This window comes from Pseudonaja textilis, chromosome 1 (genome assembly GCF_049901715.1).
Source record: "Pseudonaja textilis isolate UNSWEBS1 chromosome 1, rPseTex1.2, whole genome shotgun sequence".
NCBI classification, from domain to species: domain Eukaryota; kingdom Metazoa; phylum Chordata; class Lepidosauria; order Squamata; family Elapidae; genus Pseudonaja; species Pseudonaja textilis.
Window position 1 is genome coordinate 316,190,989 of NC_141990.1, and position 13,539 is coordinate 316,204,527.

General features: G+C 39.5%; 1 protein-coding gene across 1 annotated transcript; it reads left to right on the forward strand.

Annotated features, from left to right (window-relative positions):
* The first annotated feature begins 316 nt into the window (after positions 1 to 316).
* LOC148128341 (vomeronasal type-2 receptor 26-like) lies at positions 317 to 9,733 on the forward strand. The gene is made up of 6 exons (XM_087934943.1): positions 317 to 450; positions 3,058 to 3,349; positions 3,731 to 4,567; positions 5,549 to 5,767; positions 6,299 to 6,428; positions 8,829 to 9,733. The coding sequence occupies exons 1-6, from the start codon at positions 317 to 319 to the stop codon at positions 9,731 to 9,733; spliced, it is 2,517 nt and encodes an 838-aa protein (XP_087791069.1).
* The last annotated feature ends 3,806 nt before the right edge of the window (positions 9,734 to 13,539 follow it).

Consider the following 13,539-nt stretch of genomic DNA (forward strand, 5'->3'; position numbering starts at 1 on the left):
TTTTTTATGTCATAGTGACCAAATCTCGATGCGGTATTCCAAGTGTGGTCTTCCCAATGTACTATAAAGCGGTATTAACATTTCATGTGATCTTGATTTTACCCCTCTGTTGATTTAAACCATGACTGTCCCTCCCCGTAGAAAATCCTTCATGCACCAAGGAAAAACCTTGGCGGTATTGCTTGGTCAGTCGGGGATTAAACAACTGAATATCATCAGCATACGAATGTTAGTCGACCTTGACTGAGAAGGCCTTATTGATGCACCCTGAAAGAAATTGGATTGAGCCCAATATCTTCCCAACAACCAACGTTGAATGGAACCATCAGATGAAGGAGAAATCACAAGATTAGAAACTGTTACTTCAGGTTCTAATTTCATCCACTACCATGTGGTTATAAAAAGAAAACTTCCATCCAAGCATTGGCATGAGCACTCACAGTTAGAAAGGTACGACTGATTCTCATATGCCACAAAACCCCATTAGCACTCTAAAGTAGCTGACCAACTATGGCCCTGGTCAAACTCCATCTTGTTTTTAGGGGGTCTGTTTCACAGAAGTCAAATTCACAAATTCAGCATGACTCCATCTGCTCTGGGCATTACAAGAAATACAAACATGTTTTTTTTTTTCCATTTGGGTGTATGAGAAGTTATTGCTACAGGGATAGAAAATTGTTTTACCTTGCAATCATCAGAAGTACAGTAATTCTTAGTGTATCTCTTGTGGATTTCTAGATACAAAAACTTCCAAGCTATAAAAACATGTTTGAGTTCTCCAGGTGGGGGCAGAAGATGAGACCTTAGCCTGTCTTGCACAAAGCTCACTCCTCGGTTTGAAGAGATTCACATGTCTTTCTTTCCTTTGTAATCACAGCCCAAACACAGGTAAGAGGAAGCATCTTTGCTATAAATTTGTTCTGTGGCCATCCAGGTGGCACAGGTGGTGTTTGATCTTCTAAAGGTCCAGTGAAATTTCAAGTTAAACCTTCAGACCAGTTTCTACCTGAACTTTTATTTCTGTCCTAGGAGGGAAGGTGATAAGAATGACCAGGCAGGAGTCATGCTATGGTTGATGTTGCTGCTCTTCTGGCTCCTGGCTCCAACTACAGCGAAGAGGCTGCAAACCATGTGTGTGTTCAGGGATTATATTCCATTAGATAAAAACTACTATAGGTCTGGTGATCTCATTATTGGTGGAAATTTGCCCATAGGAGTCAATCTTGATTCTACTTCCCCTCACTTTAATACATCAAACCTTCCTTTAGATAATGGGTAAGTTTCAGCTGGAGGACAAACATACAGATAAATGGTCTCTTTGCTTTAAATTCTAGGATTTCTTTCAGAAATACTCCTTCTAGTATTCTGCACTGTCCTAGTGTAGTAGACATCTTCTGCTTCTCTCAATAAAGTAGCAAGCTCCTAAAATAGGCTGGAATTCTCAATCTCTTCCTCATGGAGATGATAAACAACAAATATGAAGAGTAACAGATAACAAATCATCAGAGTTGGAAGGGACCTTCATCTAGTCTTACCCTGCACCCAAGCAGGAGACCCTACACCATTTCTGACAAATGGCAGTCCAATCTCTTCTTGAAAGTCTCAACAGATGGTGCTCCCACAACTTCCAAGGGCAACTTCTGTTCCATTTGTTGATGGTTCTCACTGTCAAAAAGATTCTCCTTATTTCCAGGTTAAATCTCTCCTTGTTCAGTTTCCATCCATTATTCCTTGTCTGGCCTACAGGCACTTTAGAAAATAGCTTGATCCCCATCTCTCTGTGACAGCCCCCCAAACACTAGAACACTGCTGTCATGTCTCCCCTGGTCCTTCTCTTCATTAGACTAGCCAAGCCCAGTTCCTGTAACCATTCTTCATAGTTTTTGTCTCCAATCCCCTAATCTTCCTGGTTGCTCTTCTCTGTAATTTTTCTAGAATCTCGACATCTTTTTTATAATGTGGTGAACAAAACTAGATGCAGTACTCTAGGTGTGGTCTTACTAAGGCTTTATAGAGTGGTATTGGTACTTCCCTTGATCTTGATTATATTCCTCTGTTAATACAATTTAGATTGCATTAGCTTTTTGGGGCTGCTGCTGCACACTGCTGGCTCATATTTAACTGGTTGTCCACTAAGACTCCAAGATCTCTCTCACAGTTTCTGCTATTGAGCCTGGTTTCAACCAGTTTATATGTGTCGTTTGGGTTTTCTTGCCTAAGTGTGGGACTTCACTTTTCTCTACATTGAATTTCATTTTGTTAGATACAGCCCAGTGTTCTAGTCTGTCAAGATCCATCTGTTAGCTATTCCTGCCAGCTTAGTATCATCTGCAAATTTGGTAAGTTTCCCTTCTATTCCCTCATCTAAGTCATTAATGAAGAGATTGAAGAGTACTGGGCCTAAGATGGAACCTTGTGGCACCCCACTGCTTACTTGCTTCCATGTAGACTTAGACCCATTAAGGACTACTGGTTGAGTATGGTTTGCCAGCCAGTTGTGAGTCCATCTAGTGCTGCGGCTATCTATTCCACTTTTTTCTAGCTTCCTAAGAAGTAGGTTAGTACATTAGAAGCTGTGCTGGCATAGTGAAGAATTTGAATTTCAGTATTAATCTGGACAGTAACTCCAGTGTTCAGGAGTTACAAAAATCCCTCTCAGCTTTGGAATCAGCATTGCTCATGAATTATGGCCTTCAGTACATTTATGAGGTGACTCCCACTGTAGACCTGTGTGCAGCAATGTTTACCACCCCTGAAGAAGTTCCTCTAAGAGATTCTAAATTATTAGTGTTAAAGAGGAGTAGTTGAGAAGTATTACAACCATTGGAGAAAAATGAAGGTGGGAGGAATAATAGAGGGGTATAAAAGAGCCCATTATATGGATGGAAAGTCTTGTCTGTTTTCTCACAAAGCCATTCAGGTTTAGCTGAGAAAGATCCTTAAAAAAAACCCAAACCCAATAAAATGTGGTTGTTGCTGCACCAACCCAAACACTGAAGCAAACTCTACAAGCAAACAAACTTAACTGTAATATTCCCTGTGTTTTTCGCACTATAGACTCGTCCCCAGTAACTACCAGCAGATCCTTGCATTGATGTTTGCTGTCTCCCAGGTCAATAAGGATTTCTTTCTGCTCCCCAACATCACCCTTGGCTTCCACATCTATGGCCATTTCCAGACTGAGATATTCATTGCCTTAAACAGCCTCTCCATGCTCTCCTCACAAGGCCAAGTGGTTCCAGGTTACAAATGTGGCGGGAAGGGCACTCTGTTCTCCATCATTGGTGGTCTCAATCCCAAATCCTCAAGGCAGATGGACTCCATCTTCAGCATCTTTAAGGTCCCACAGGTAAGAGAGCTCTCTTGGATACAATGTGGAGTAGACAGAGATCAGAAGGTTACTCAAAAGCAAAGAGGTAGAGGTGTGGGGGGCACATCATGAGCATGTGACTCTTAGTTAATTCTTTATTAAAGGGTGGCCATCGTTTTATTGCCATTCATTCTCTGCATCAGGTTGTTAGTTTTTCTCTTGTATTCTGACGAATCACAATCAATAAAAATGTTTAACTGGTGTAACTGGTGGCTCTTCCTAAGATGGGAGAGAGATTAAGCTAGCTATTCAAGATGAGTCAGCCTGAGTTCTGGGGCCATCAACCTCACAATGTTGATCCCTAAAGTCAACATAAGACTTGTACTTTGTGTTTGAAAAAAATATTTTTTTTTTCTCCAGCTCGGTGTTGGCTTTGAGTTCTCTCAGAGAGAGAGAAGAGTTTATCCTTCCTTCTTCCGGATTAATCCCAAGGAATTTCCTCAGTATGTGGGTTTAGTCCAGCTGCTCCTGTATTTCCAATGGAATTGGGTTGGGCTTATGGCCCCTGAAGATGACAGGGGAGAACATTTCATCTCAACTCTGACACCAATGCTTCAGGAGAATGAGATCTGCCTGGCCTTCTCTGAAAGGTTGAAATCACATGATTTTCCGATTATAGCGAAACAGTTAGTTCTCAGTTTCGAGATTTGGTCAAAAACTGAAGTGATTCTTCTTTTTGGAGACTATGATTGTAGTTCAACTGTACAGACAATTTTGTTTCTCCATAAAAAATCGAGCAACACATCATTTAGCAATGTTTGGATCTTAACCTCCCATTGGAAACTTAGTGTGGAGGAGTCTGAGGACATATTGCTATTTCTAAAGGCTTTCCATGGAGTCTTGAATTTCAGGGACCACACTGGGGATGTCTCAGAATTCAACCACTTTATCCTATCTTTAGACCCCTTGAACCCCCAAGGAGATGTCTTTCTCCCTACATGGTGGGAAGATGTCTTTCAGTGCAGGATCCATAAATCAGGAGAGATCCCTCCAAAGGGGGTAAAACAATGTACAGGAAAGGAGAATCTGCAGAGTCTGCCCAGTTACATTTTTGAAACAAGAATGACAGGAGAAAGTTACAATATCTACAATGCTGTTTATGCTCTGGCACATGCTTTACGTGCAATGTATGGATTCGGAGCCCAGCCAGCTATGATGAGGCTTGGAAAGAGGATCACAGATGTCCAGTCATGGCAAGTAAGTTCTGTGACTTTGAATCAGTCCATAGACACTTAGATTGGAATCTCTCCTTATGAATTCCTTCAGTTCCTGATTAAATGTCTGCGTCCTCCCATTCTGATTCATCAGAGCCAGGGTCATCTTTTTACTTGTGATACTTAGCTTGCTATGTGAAAAGAGCTTCTCATTAACAATGGATGGAAATTAACCAAGAAGAGAAGCAACCTAGAACTTGGGAGAAATTTCTTAAGGAACTGTTTACCTATAAAGGTTGTGGCTGCCTCATTGCTGGAGTCATTTAAGAAGAGAAAGGATAGCCAATTATCTAAAACTGTAGAGGGTCTGTGTCTTGAGCAAGGGGTTGGACTAGAAGACCTCCAATGACCCTTCCAATACGGTGATTCTTTTTCTTTGACAACCACAGCCCAGAGCAAGATTCAAAATAATCCTAACAGGTTCCTGATCTGAAATTCATCAGAATTTCCTGCATCAAAGGCTAAAATATTGGACCTCTTTGAATAGTAAAGTGACCAACCTGGTCAGATTGGTCAGCTTCCTTGCACATGGTCCAGTTGATCAAACCTGGTTCCTGCATTCTGCAGCCTTTGACAATGAGCTAGAGAAAGTCAGTGGAATTTTCCAGGGTTCTGATAGAAATGGTTTATTCATTTCAGTGATTCATTTATCAGTTAACCAGACCTTGGACAGAGGAACTATTGGAAAATGCATGTAGCCAAGTATCCCAAAAGGAAACTCCTAAACTTAAATTTAGAATGTGGAATGAAAATTCTTCTGTTTTGGTGAAATTTGAGTTGGAAACCATGCCCAGGGATAAAGGGGAAACTTTTAGTTTCAGAGTTAAATACACTTGATTCCTCAGATCACCACCAAGAGATGGAGCTTCTCAAGATGGCTATTATGTGATGAGAGAAGCCACAATGTTTCATTGTAGCTCTAGGCCCCAAATACTCTCATTTCTAAAGGTCTCTTTTATTTCAGATTCTTCCCTATTTGAGGAATGTGCAGTTCAACAACAGTGCTGGAGATGAAGTCTCCTTCTCACAAGATGGACTGGGATCTGCTCGTTATGATCTTCTCAATTGGCTTTTCCTACCCAATCAATCTTTTGTCCCCATGAAGGTTGGGCAAATAAATCCTGAGACTCCCCCAGGCCAGGATTTCACCATTAACTCTGATGGAATTATATGGGCCACAAATGTGAGCTGCAAGGAAATGTTATAAGTGCAAGGGAATGAATGGGAAAAAAAAACTGAATGGAAATGCTGTACATTCAGGGAAATATTAATTCTCTCCTGAAATGCAGAACATCTTTCTAACTTGAAAAATAATCATTTGAGTCCGAAATCATGGCAGTCATTTGGTGAAAAATCTGCTTATCATGTAACACATTTGAGGTCTGATTTGTGTCAATCCACAAAGGGAACAACGTCTGCTTGAGACACAGGATGCAATTACAACAAGAAACACTGATTTCCATGGATCATTTCTGCTTAGTTGCATCCTCATGGTCAGTCACAAACCTTCCTTTGCAGGATGAAACCCCAGTTCCAATCTCCAGCATCTATTGGGAGGTTGGGAATGCCACTCACCTGAATCCCCCAGCAGCTGTTCCTGGTTTTTGATAGACAATGGTGAACAATTTGGTTAGAAGAGATTCTGCGTTTAGAAATGGGGAGGTGGGATAGAAATAGGAACCAATTAAACAATTCATTGGTATTTCTCTTTCAGACTATCCCCTTTGCCAGGTGTGGCATGAAGAGGTGCCATGCAGGAGAGAGGAGAAGAGTTCCAGAGGGCAAGCAGGTTTGCTGCTACCAGTGTGATGCATGTCCAGAAGGGACCATTTCTAATCAGACAGGTAGACCAGACTTTAACTCTTAATCCTCCAAAATCAAGGGAAGACATTCATTAAATCAATATTTTTGTTATTGTTGTCATTTCTGATGAGATTAACATCCATCCATACTGCCCTACCACAGAGGACAACTTTCCTAATCCTCAGCAATTGCTTGCAGGATAGATTTAGGGCAGAATTTGTGAATCCCCAATATGCATTGCCACTCCTACTCTAACATCCAATTGGGAAAACCAACTTTCAATCTTTTACTAAGAAGTGGGGTGTGAGGTCCAAAGGTTTAATTTTTATCATTTAGTGCATGCTTCTTCCATCAGCTCTATCAACCTCTGAGGAAATAGACCTGCCAGAGAAAAAGGAGATCCATCTATCTATATTTCCTTGATAGAGGAGGAGGGATAAAAAAAGTCTGAATGAACAGATTTGAGGTACAAAGCAGACAGGTTAAGGCAAGGATAATATACACACAAACCAAACACCAATATTCCTGGATAAAAGATCTGTTGGTCTTGTATGGGATTTACTTTTTTTATTTTTTATTTTATTTTGTAAAACAATTACAAAATAACAGGTATAAGTATAAAAATAGTTATGGATGCATGAACTGGATACATATAAGAAAAACAAAGAAGAAACAATAGGACAGGGATGGTACGCACGTTGGTACGCTTATGCATGCTCCCTATAGACCTCTTAGGAAAGGGATGAGGTCAATAGTTGAAAGTCTAAGGTTAAAGTTTTTGGGGTTTGGGGAAAAAAGCACAGAGTCAGGTAGAGTATTCCAGACATTGACCACTCTGTTGCTGAAGTTGTACTTCCTGCAATCAAGTTGGTGTGGTTAACCTTGAGTTTGTATCTATTGTTTGCTCTTGTATTGTTATGGTTGAAGCTGAAGTATTCATTGACAGGAAGGACATTGCAATGTATGATTTTATATACTATACTTAGATCAGACTGAAGACAGTGTAGTTCTAGGTTTTCTAGGTTTTACTGGAGAAAAAGCTATGTAAGATTAGGTTAACAACTCATAATGCCTTTTTGGCTCTGTAGTTGCAGTGGGCTCTAGCACTTAGATCATTAGAGATGAGAATTCCAAGGTCCTTGACAGAGTTTGGATCATCAACAAGGTCTTGACGATTCAGCCTGTATTTTATTTTTGGATATTATTATTTTTTGCCAATATTTAAGACAGAGCATTTATTTGTTGAGATTTGAAGTTGACATTTGTTTGACCATTCTGACACATAGTTGAGGTCTTTTTAAAGGGTAGCAGTAATTGTCTGTGTTATTGAATAGCTTTACATCATCAGCAAAGAGAACGCAGTTGCTCTTAGTATGATCACAGAGGTCATTGATGTAGAGTATGAAGAGAGTTGGTCCTAGAACACTGCCTTGGGGGACACCACTATTGACAGGTACAGATTTTGATAGGACACTCCCAATTTTGATCATTTGTTGCCTGTTTGAGAGGAATGCTTCTATCCATTTATGCAGGTGTCCAGTGATACCATAAGATTTTAGTTTTAGGAGTAGTTCGAAGTGTACTGTTAGGAATGATAGTCACCTAACAGTTGGGTTGGCAATATATAAACCAGGATAGTTATTTAATACTGCTGTACCTTTAAGAGAGTGCTGTAATTGTGATTGGCTGAGCTTCCTCCAATGGCCATAAGATGGAGCCAGAAACCTGGTTTGTTCTTCTTGCATTTCCCTATTGCCTTTTGCCTGATCGTCGTTCTGCTTGGATTGCTGTGAGCCTTGTAAACTGTTAGCAAACTCCATTTACTGAACTTTGTTTATGATACTGGACTTCATTTTTGGATTATCCCTGGACTGATTGTATTGAATACTACCTTCTTTAACCGTGTATGGTTTAGACTGTTTGTTGGACCTTGTTTACCTGTTTACAGGAAGTAAAACCTACATTTTACTATTCAGTGTATCTGTATGCTGCTTGTGTGTTATTCCTCACCAATCTCAGTACGTTTCCCTCAGTGCACTCATTCTCCTAATGGGAAAAACCTCAACATGTAGCACTGAATCAAAGGCTTTACAGAAGTCTATGTAGATTGCGTCTATTGCTTTGCCCATTATTTGATCCATTATAAAGTGAGGGAGAAACAGGCAGTAAACTTAATCTGAAAGCCATATTACCCATGGAATTGCCCCACTGAATGGATAGCTAGAACTGAACATATCCGCACCACTGACTAATCAGGATCATCATAAATGAAGGATTATTTTCTCTTTCAGATGCCCCATAAATAGCACGGGGGATTCTTTCATCACTCTCTTTATGAGTTGGTCATCAGCAGAAAGGAAAAACACCTATCACATTTGTTGGAAGGATAATGTGCATGGGGGTTGCTCAATAAATCCTTAAACAAAGACTTTTGATTTCAGATGCAACTCACTGTGATCCCTGCCCAGAAGACCAATTTCCCAACAAGGACAAGGACCAATGCATTGCCAAGAAGATCCACTTCCTTGCCTATCAAGAAACCCTGGGATACATTTTAGTTTTTCTTGCTCTTTTCTTCTCTGTGATCACCTCTACAGTTCTCGTGATTTTCTATAAACATCATGACACACCAATTGTCAAGGCCAACAACCGAGATCTCACCTACATCCTCTTGGCTTCCCTCCTGCTCTGCTTCCTCTGCTCCTTCCTTTTCATTGGTCAACCAGGGAAGCTCACCTGTCTCTTTCAACAATCTGCCTTTGCCATTCTCTTTTCCCTTGCAGTTTCCTCTGTGTTGGCAAAGACTGTCATGGTGGTTCTGGCCTTCATGGCCACCAAGCCAGGGAACAAGACAAGGAAACTCTTAGGAAAACCACTGACCAACTCCATTGTCATAGCTTGTCCCCTGATCCAAGCAGTCCTTTGTGCCACCTGGCTGGGAACCTCTCCCCCATTTCTTAATTTGGACTTCCACTCCTTGTTTGGAGAGACCATCTTGGAATGTAAGCAAGGCTCAGCTGTAATGTTTTATGCTGTCCTCTCTTACCTAGGAATTTTGGCCCTTGTCAGTTTCACAGTGGCATTTCTAGCTAGGAGATTGCCCGATAGTTTTAATGAAGCCAAGTTCATTACTTTTAGCATGCTGGTCTTTTGCAGTGTTTGGATCTCCTTCCTCCCCACATACCTGAGCACCAAAGGGAAGTCCATGGTGGCAGTGGAGATCTTCTCCATTTTGGCCTCTGGAGCTGCTCTCTTAGCTTGTATCTTTTTCCCCAAATGTTACATTATTCTGCTGAGGCCTGATCTGAATTGTAGAGAAAATATAGTAAGAAACAAGAATTTCTAATTAATGCAAGGATTTGCCTCATTTATATTTATATTTATGGCATGTTTAGAATATTATAAGATTTCTAATAAATGATGATATGAAGGAAGAATTTGTTCATAAATGAATTCCTTATCAAGTTCTGCAAATGCTTACAACATTCCTGTGGTCAGTCTTTTGTTTTTCATGCTTTCAAAGTGTCATTAGCGAGTTCCAATGCCCTGTATCGAAGGAAAACTGCTTATTAAAGATGTGTTTGTTATTTCAGATATTTCTAAGTTTATATGGCAAAGGAAAAAACCAAGAATTAGATAAAAGATGCTGCAAGATGCTAAGGAAAGAGGGGGTTGGGTTTACCAGACCTGAAATTATATTATTGGCCATGTTGTCTGGCCTGGTTCAAAGAGTTGGTGAATTTCCAGAATAAGAGTGTCAAGCCCAAAACTGACTTGGAAACCTGACCAAGAGGTTACTTGAATTAGAGGTCCATGAATTAAGGTTTGGATAGCACAGTTATTTATGTTATGATAAAGTTAATGTTGATTTTAATAATCACTTTGCTAGCCTTGTCATACTAAGAGTTTGGAATAAGTATAAAACAAGGTTCTATATGAAGTTGCCTCTTTTGATGTCCCCACCCACCCAAGAAGCTTTTTCTAAAGAAAAGAAATGGTAGCAAAGACAGACTGATGGACGTTTGGTAACTTATATTATCTTCAAACTCTGGTGAACCTACATTAAAATTGAGGGAAGAATTTGAATTAGAAGGTTAGGTTTGCCACTGTTTACATATCAACAACTGAAAAAATGATTTAAATCAGATAAAAAGAGTTGCGGGTTTGATTTTGATAAAAATGAATTGGAAATATTACTGTGTGGTACTGATGAGTGTTTTATTCCTAAGATTTATAAAATGTTGTTGAAATTGAATTTGGAAAGTGAAGATGTAAAATATTGTATGATTCAGTGAGCAAAGAATTTTGGATATAATGTGATGCTTGAACAATTGGAAAATATGTGGATGAAAGGTTTAAAATTTACACTAAACTATAATTTAAAAGTAAAACTTTATAAGATGCTGTATTATTTGCATTTAACACCGGATAAATTATTCTGAATGTATAAGGGTATTTCAAATGAATGTTGGAAGTGTCAAAGAAAGAAGAAACTTTTTACCATCTATGGTAGACATGTGATAAAGCAAAGAAATTTTGGAGTAAGATTCATATTATAATACAGAATGTTCTTAAAACAAAAATAAAAATGAAACCAGAAACTTTTCTTTTGGGTTTAATGGAAAAAGACTTGGAGAAAAAAATGGAACTTTTATCTTACATATGTTGAAACAGAAAAATGGAAGAACATTTGGATACCCACTATGAATAAATTGCTACAGAAGCTGATGAAGTTGGCAGAAATGGTTAAATTGACCATTTTGGTTGAAGGAAAGAATAGAAGGACTTTTGTTTCCAAATGGAGGCCACTTTGGAACCTTAAGTGGAAAAAAATGTTGATTTTGGGTTTTATGAATTAGATTGATATGTTTTTTCTAGAAATGGCTAGTTTACATTATTATGGAAAAAGAAAAAGTTGTTTTAATGTTAATGTTTTATTTCACAGCAACAGAGGGAGTTGGAAGTCAATGCTACTTCTTTTCTTTCCCCCAATTTCTCCTCACTTTTCTCTCCCCCTCCCCCCTTCTACTGTGTCTTCCTATTTACTTTTGTATTTTGTATTTCATCTTATGACCTAATAAAAAATGTTAAACTGGGAAAAAAGATGTGTTTATTATTTCAATTCGGATATTTTCTTATTTTGTTCCTTATTTGATTTAGTTTATTTTTAAGGTAGCATTTTAAAGGATTAGGTTCAATATCAGTGTTTATCTGCAATCTTGATCATCTTCTTTAAGGACTGTCAAGGCTATAAGAGAGCCAATGCAGGTGGAAACCAGGGTTGAGGTAGGAGATGACAAGACTGAGCCTGATGGAGGGGTCAAATGCTTCATTCATCTCAAGTCTCCAAGAGATCATCCAAGTCCAGCCCTCCTTGAATTCTGTTGACTCTTATTTACTGCCAAATTTGCTTTCACTGTTAGTACATCACATTCTTCTGGAGATCATTAGCATACAATAATTCATTTGGGTCACCTGGACTCCTGATTTCCAGCACTTGACAGTTGATGACATTAAAGACTACCAAGAGGCCACGTTGAGCTGGAATGGATGCATTGCCCTCATCTTGCTCCTTCCTAAGTTCATCTAAACGTGCAACCAATACCATTTTCATCCCACACCCAACCCAGGAACCTCACTGAAATGAAGATTCATCCAGGGTCCATCAAAATAGTCCAATGTGATTTGGTTCAGCCACTGTTCCTTGAGTAAGTGTCAAACTGAGTCCTCTTTCAGAGGTAGGGGAACAATCCCACCTCTCAAGGATGATTCATGCTGGCTTCATCTCAACTGTGGGTTTATTCCCAATAACAGAAGATTTTCTGCCTCCACCCTCCCACCACTCTTGCCTCTGTCCTCTCTGTTGTTCTCATGGATATTCAGACTCAGCACAGCTCAATTTTATTCTGTTTAAAGAACTGAAGCTGTAAGGAGGAATGACAGAAATGGAGCATGGAGACAAAAGAGGAATCAGACTAAACTCTCTAAGTAGCCACAAATAGACTAAGTCCAGTCCCTCTTGAATTCCATTGACCCTTATCTAACAACAAGATAGTACAAACCATTCATTTATTAGCTACTTATGGATAGGCATGACTAGTAATTAATCAGTCTCACTGGAACTTCACGTGTGGTCTCAATGTTTTGCATCTGACACAACATTTAGAAAGTCTTTTTTGGAGGTAGCCACCATGTTGCTCCTTGCGCAGAAACTAATAATCCACAAAACTGGTAGGTTGCAAAGGAGTCCTAAGAGGGACAGCAAAATATCCTGCAGAATCAAAGATGAAAAGTTCCACTTCTGGGAGGAACAATTATTCACAACTGCTTGGTTTTAACAAAATCTTGCAATTCTGAAAATGCTTTCTTGTTCTTCATGTTATAAAAGAATAACAGAGTTGGAAGGGGCCTTGGAGATCTTCGAGTCCAAGCCCTTGCTGAAGCTGGAGACCCCATACCATGTTGCCCAGTTCTTTCTTAGAAGCCTCCAGTGTTGGAGCACCTAGAACTTCTGGAGACAAGCCCTTAAACTGATTAATTCTCCTGCCAGGAAATTTCTGCTTAGTTCTAGTTGGATCACTCCTTGAAGAGGTTCCATCCATTACTTCTTGTCCTGCCTTTAGGTCTTTTGGAGAAGAGGTTGACAGACTTTTCTCTATGACAGCCCCTCAAATATTGGAAGACTGCTATCATGTCACCCCTAGTCTTTCTAGACTGGAAAACATACCCAGTTCCTGCAATTGTTCATTGTAGGTTCAGCCACCATCCACCTAATCATCTTTCTTGCTCTTCTCGGCAATCTTTCTATAGTCTCAACATCCTTTTTTATATCATAGCAACAAAGCTGGATTTAGTATTTGGTATTGAAGGTACTATGAAGTGGTACTAAAACTTCATGTGATCTTTATTCTGTTCATCTGTTAATACAGCCTAGGATTTAAACTTCTGAAGATAAGCCCTTCTACTGAGATACAACAATTACTACCAACCTGCCTTAATTGAGGACCTGTATACTGCACTAGTCAAAAAGAGGGCTGTGGAAATATTAACAGACCCCTCACATCCTGGACATAAACTGTTTCAACTTCTACCCTCAAAACGACGCAATAGAGAACTACGCACCTGAACAACTACACACAAGGACATTTTTTT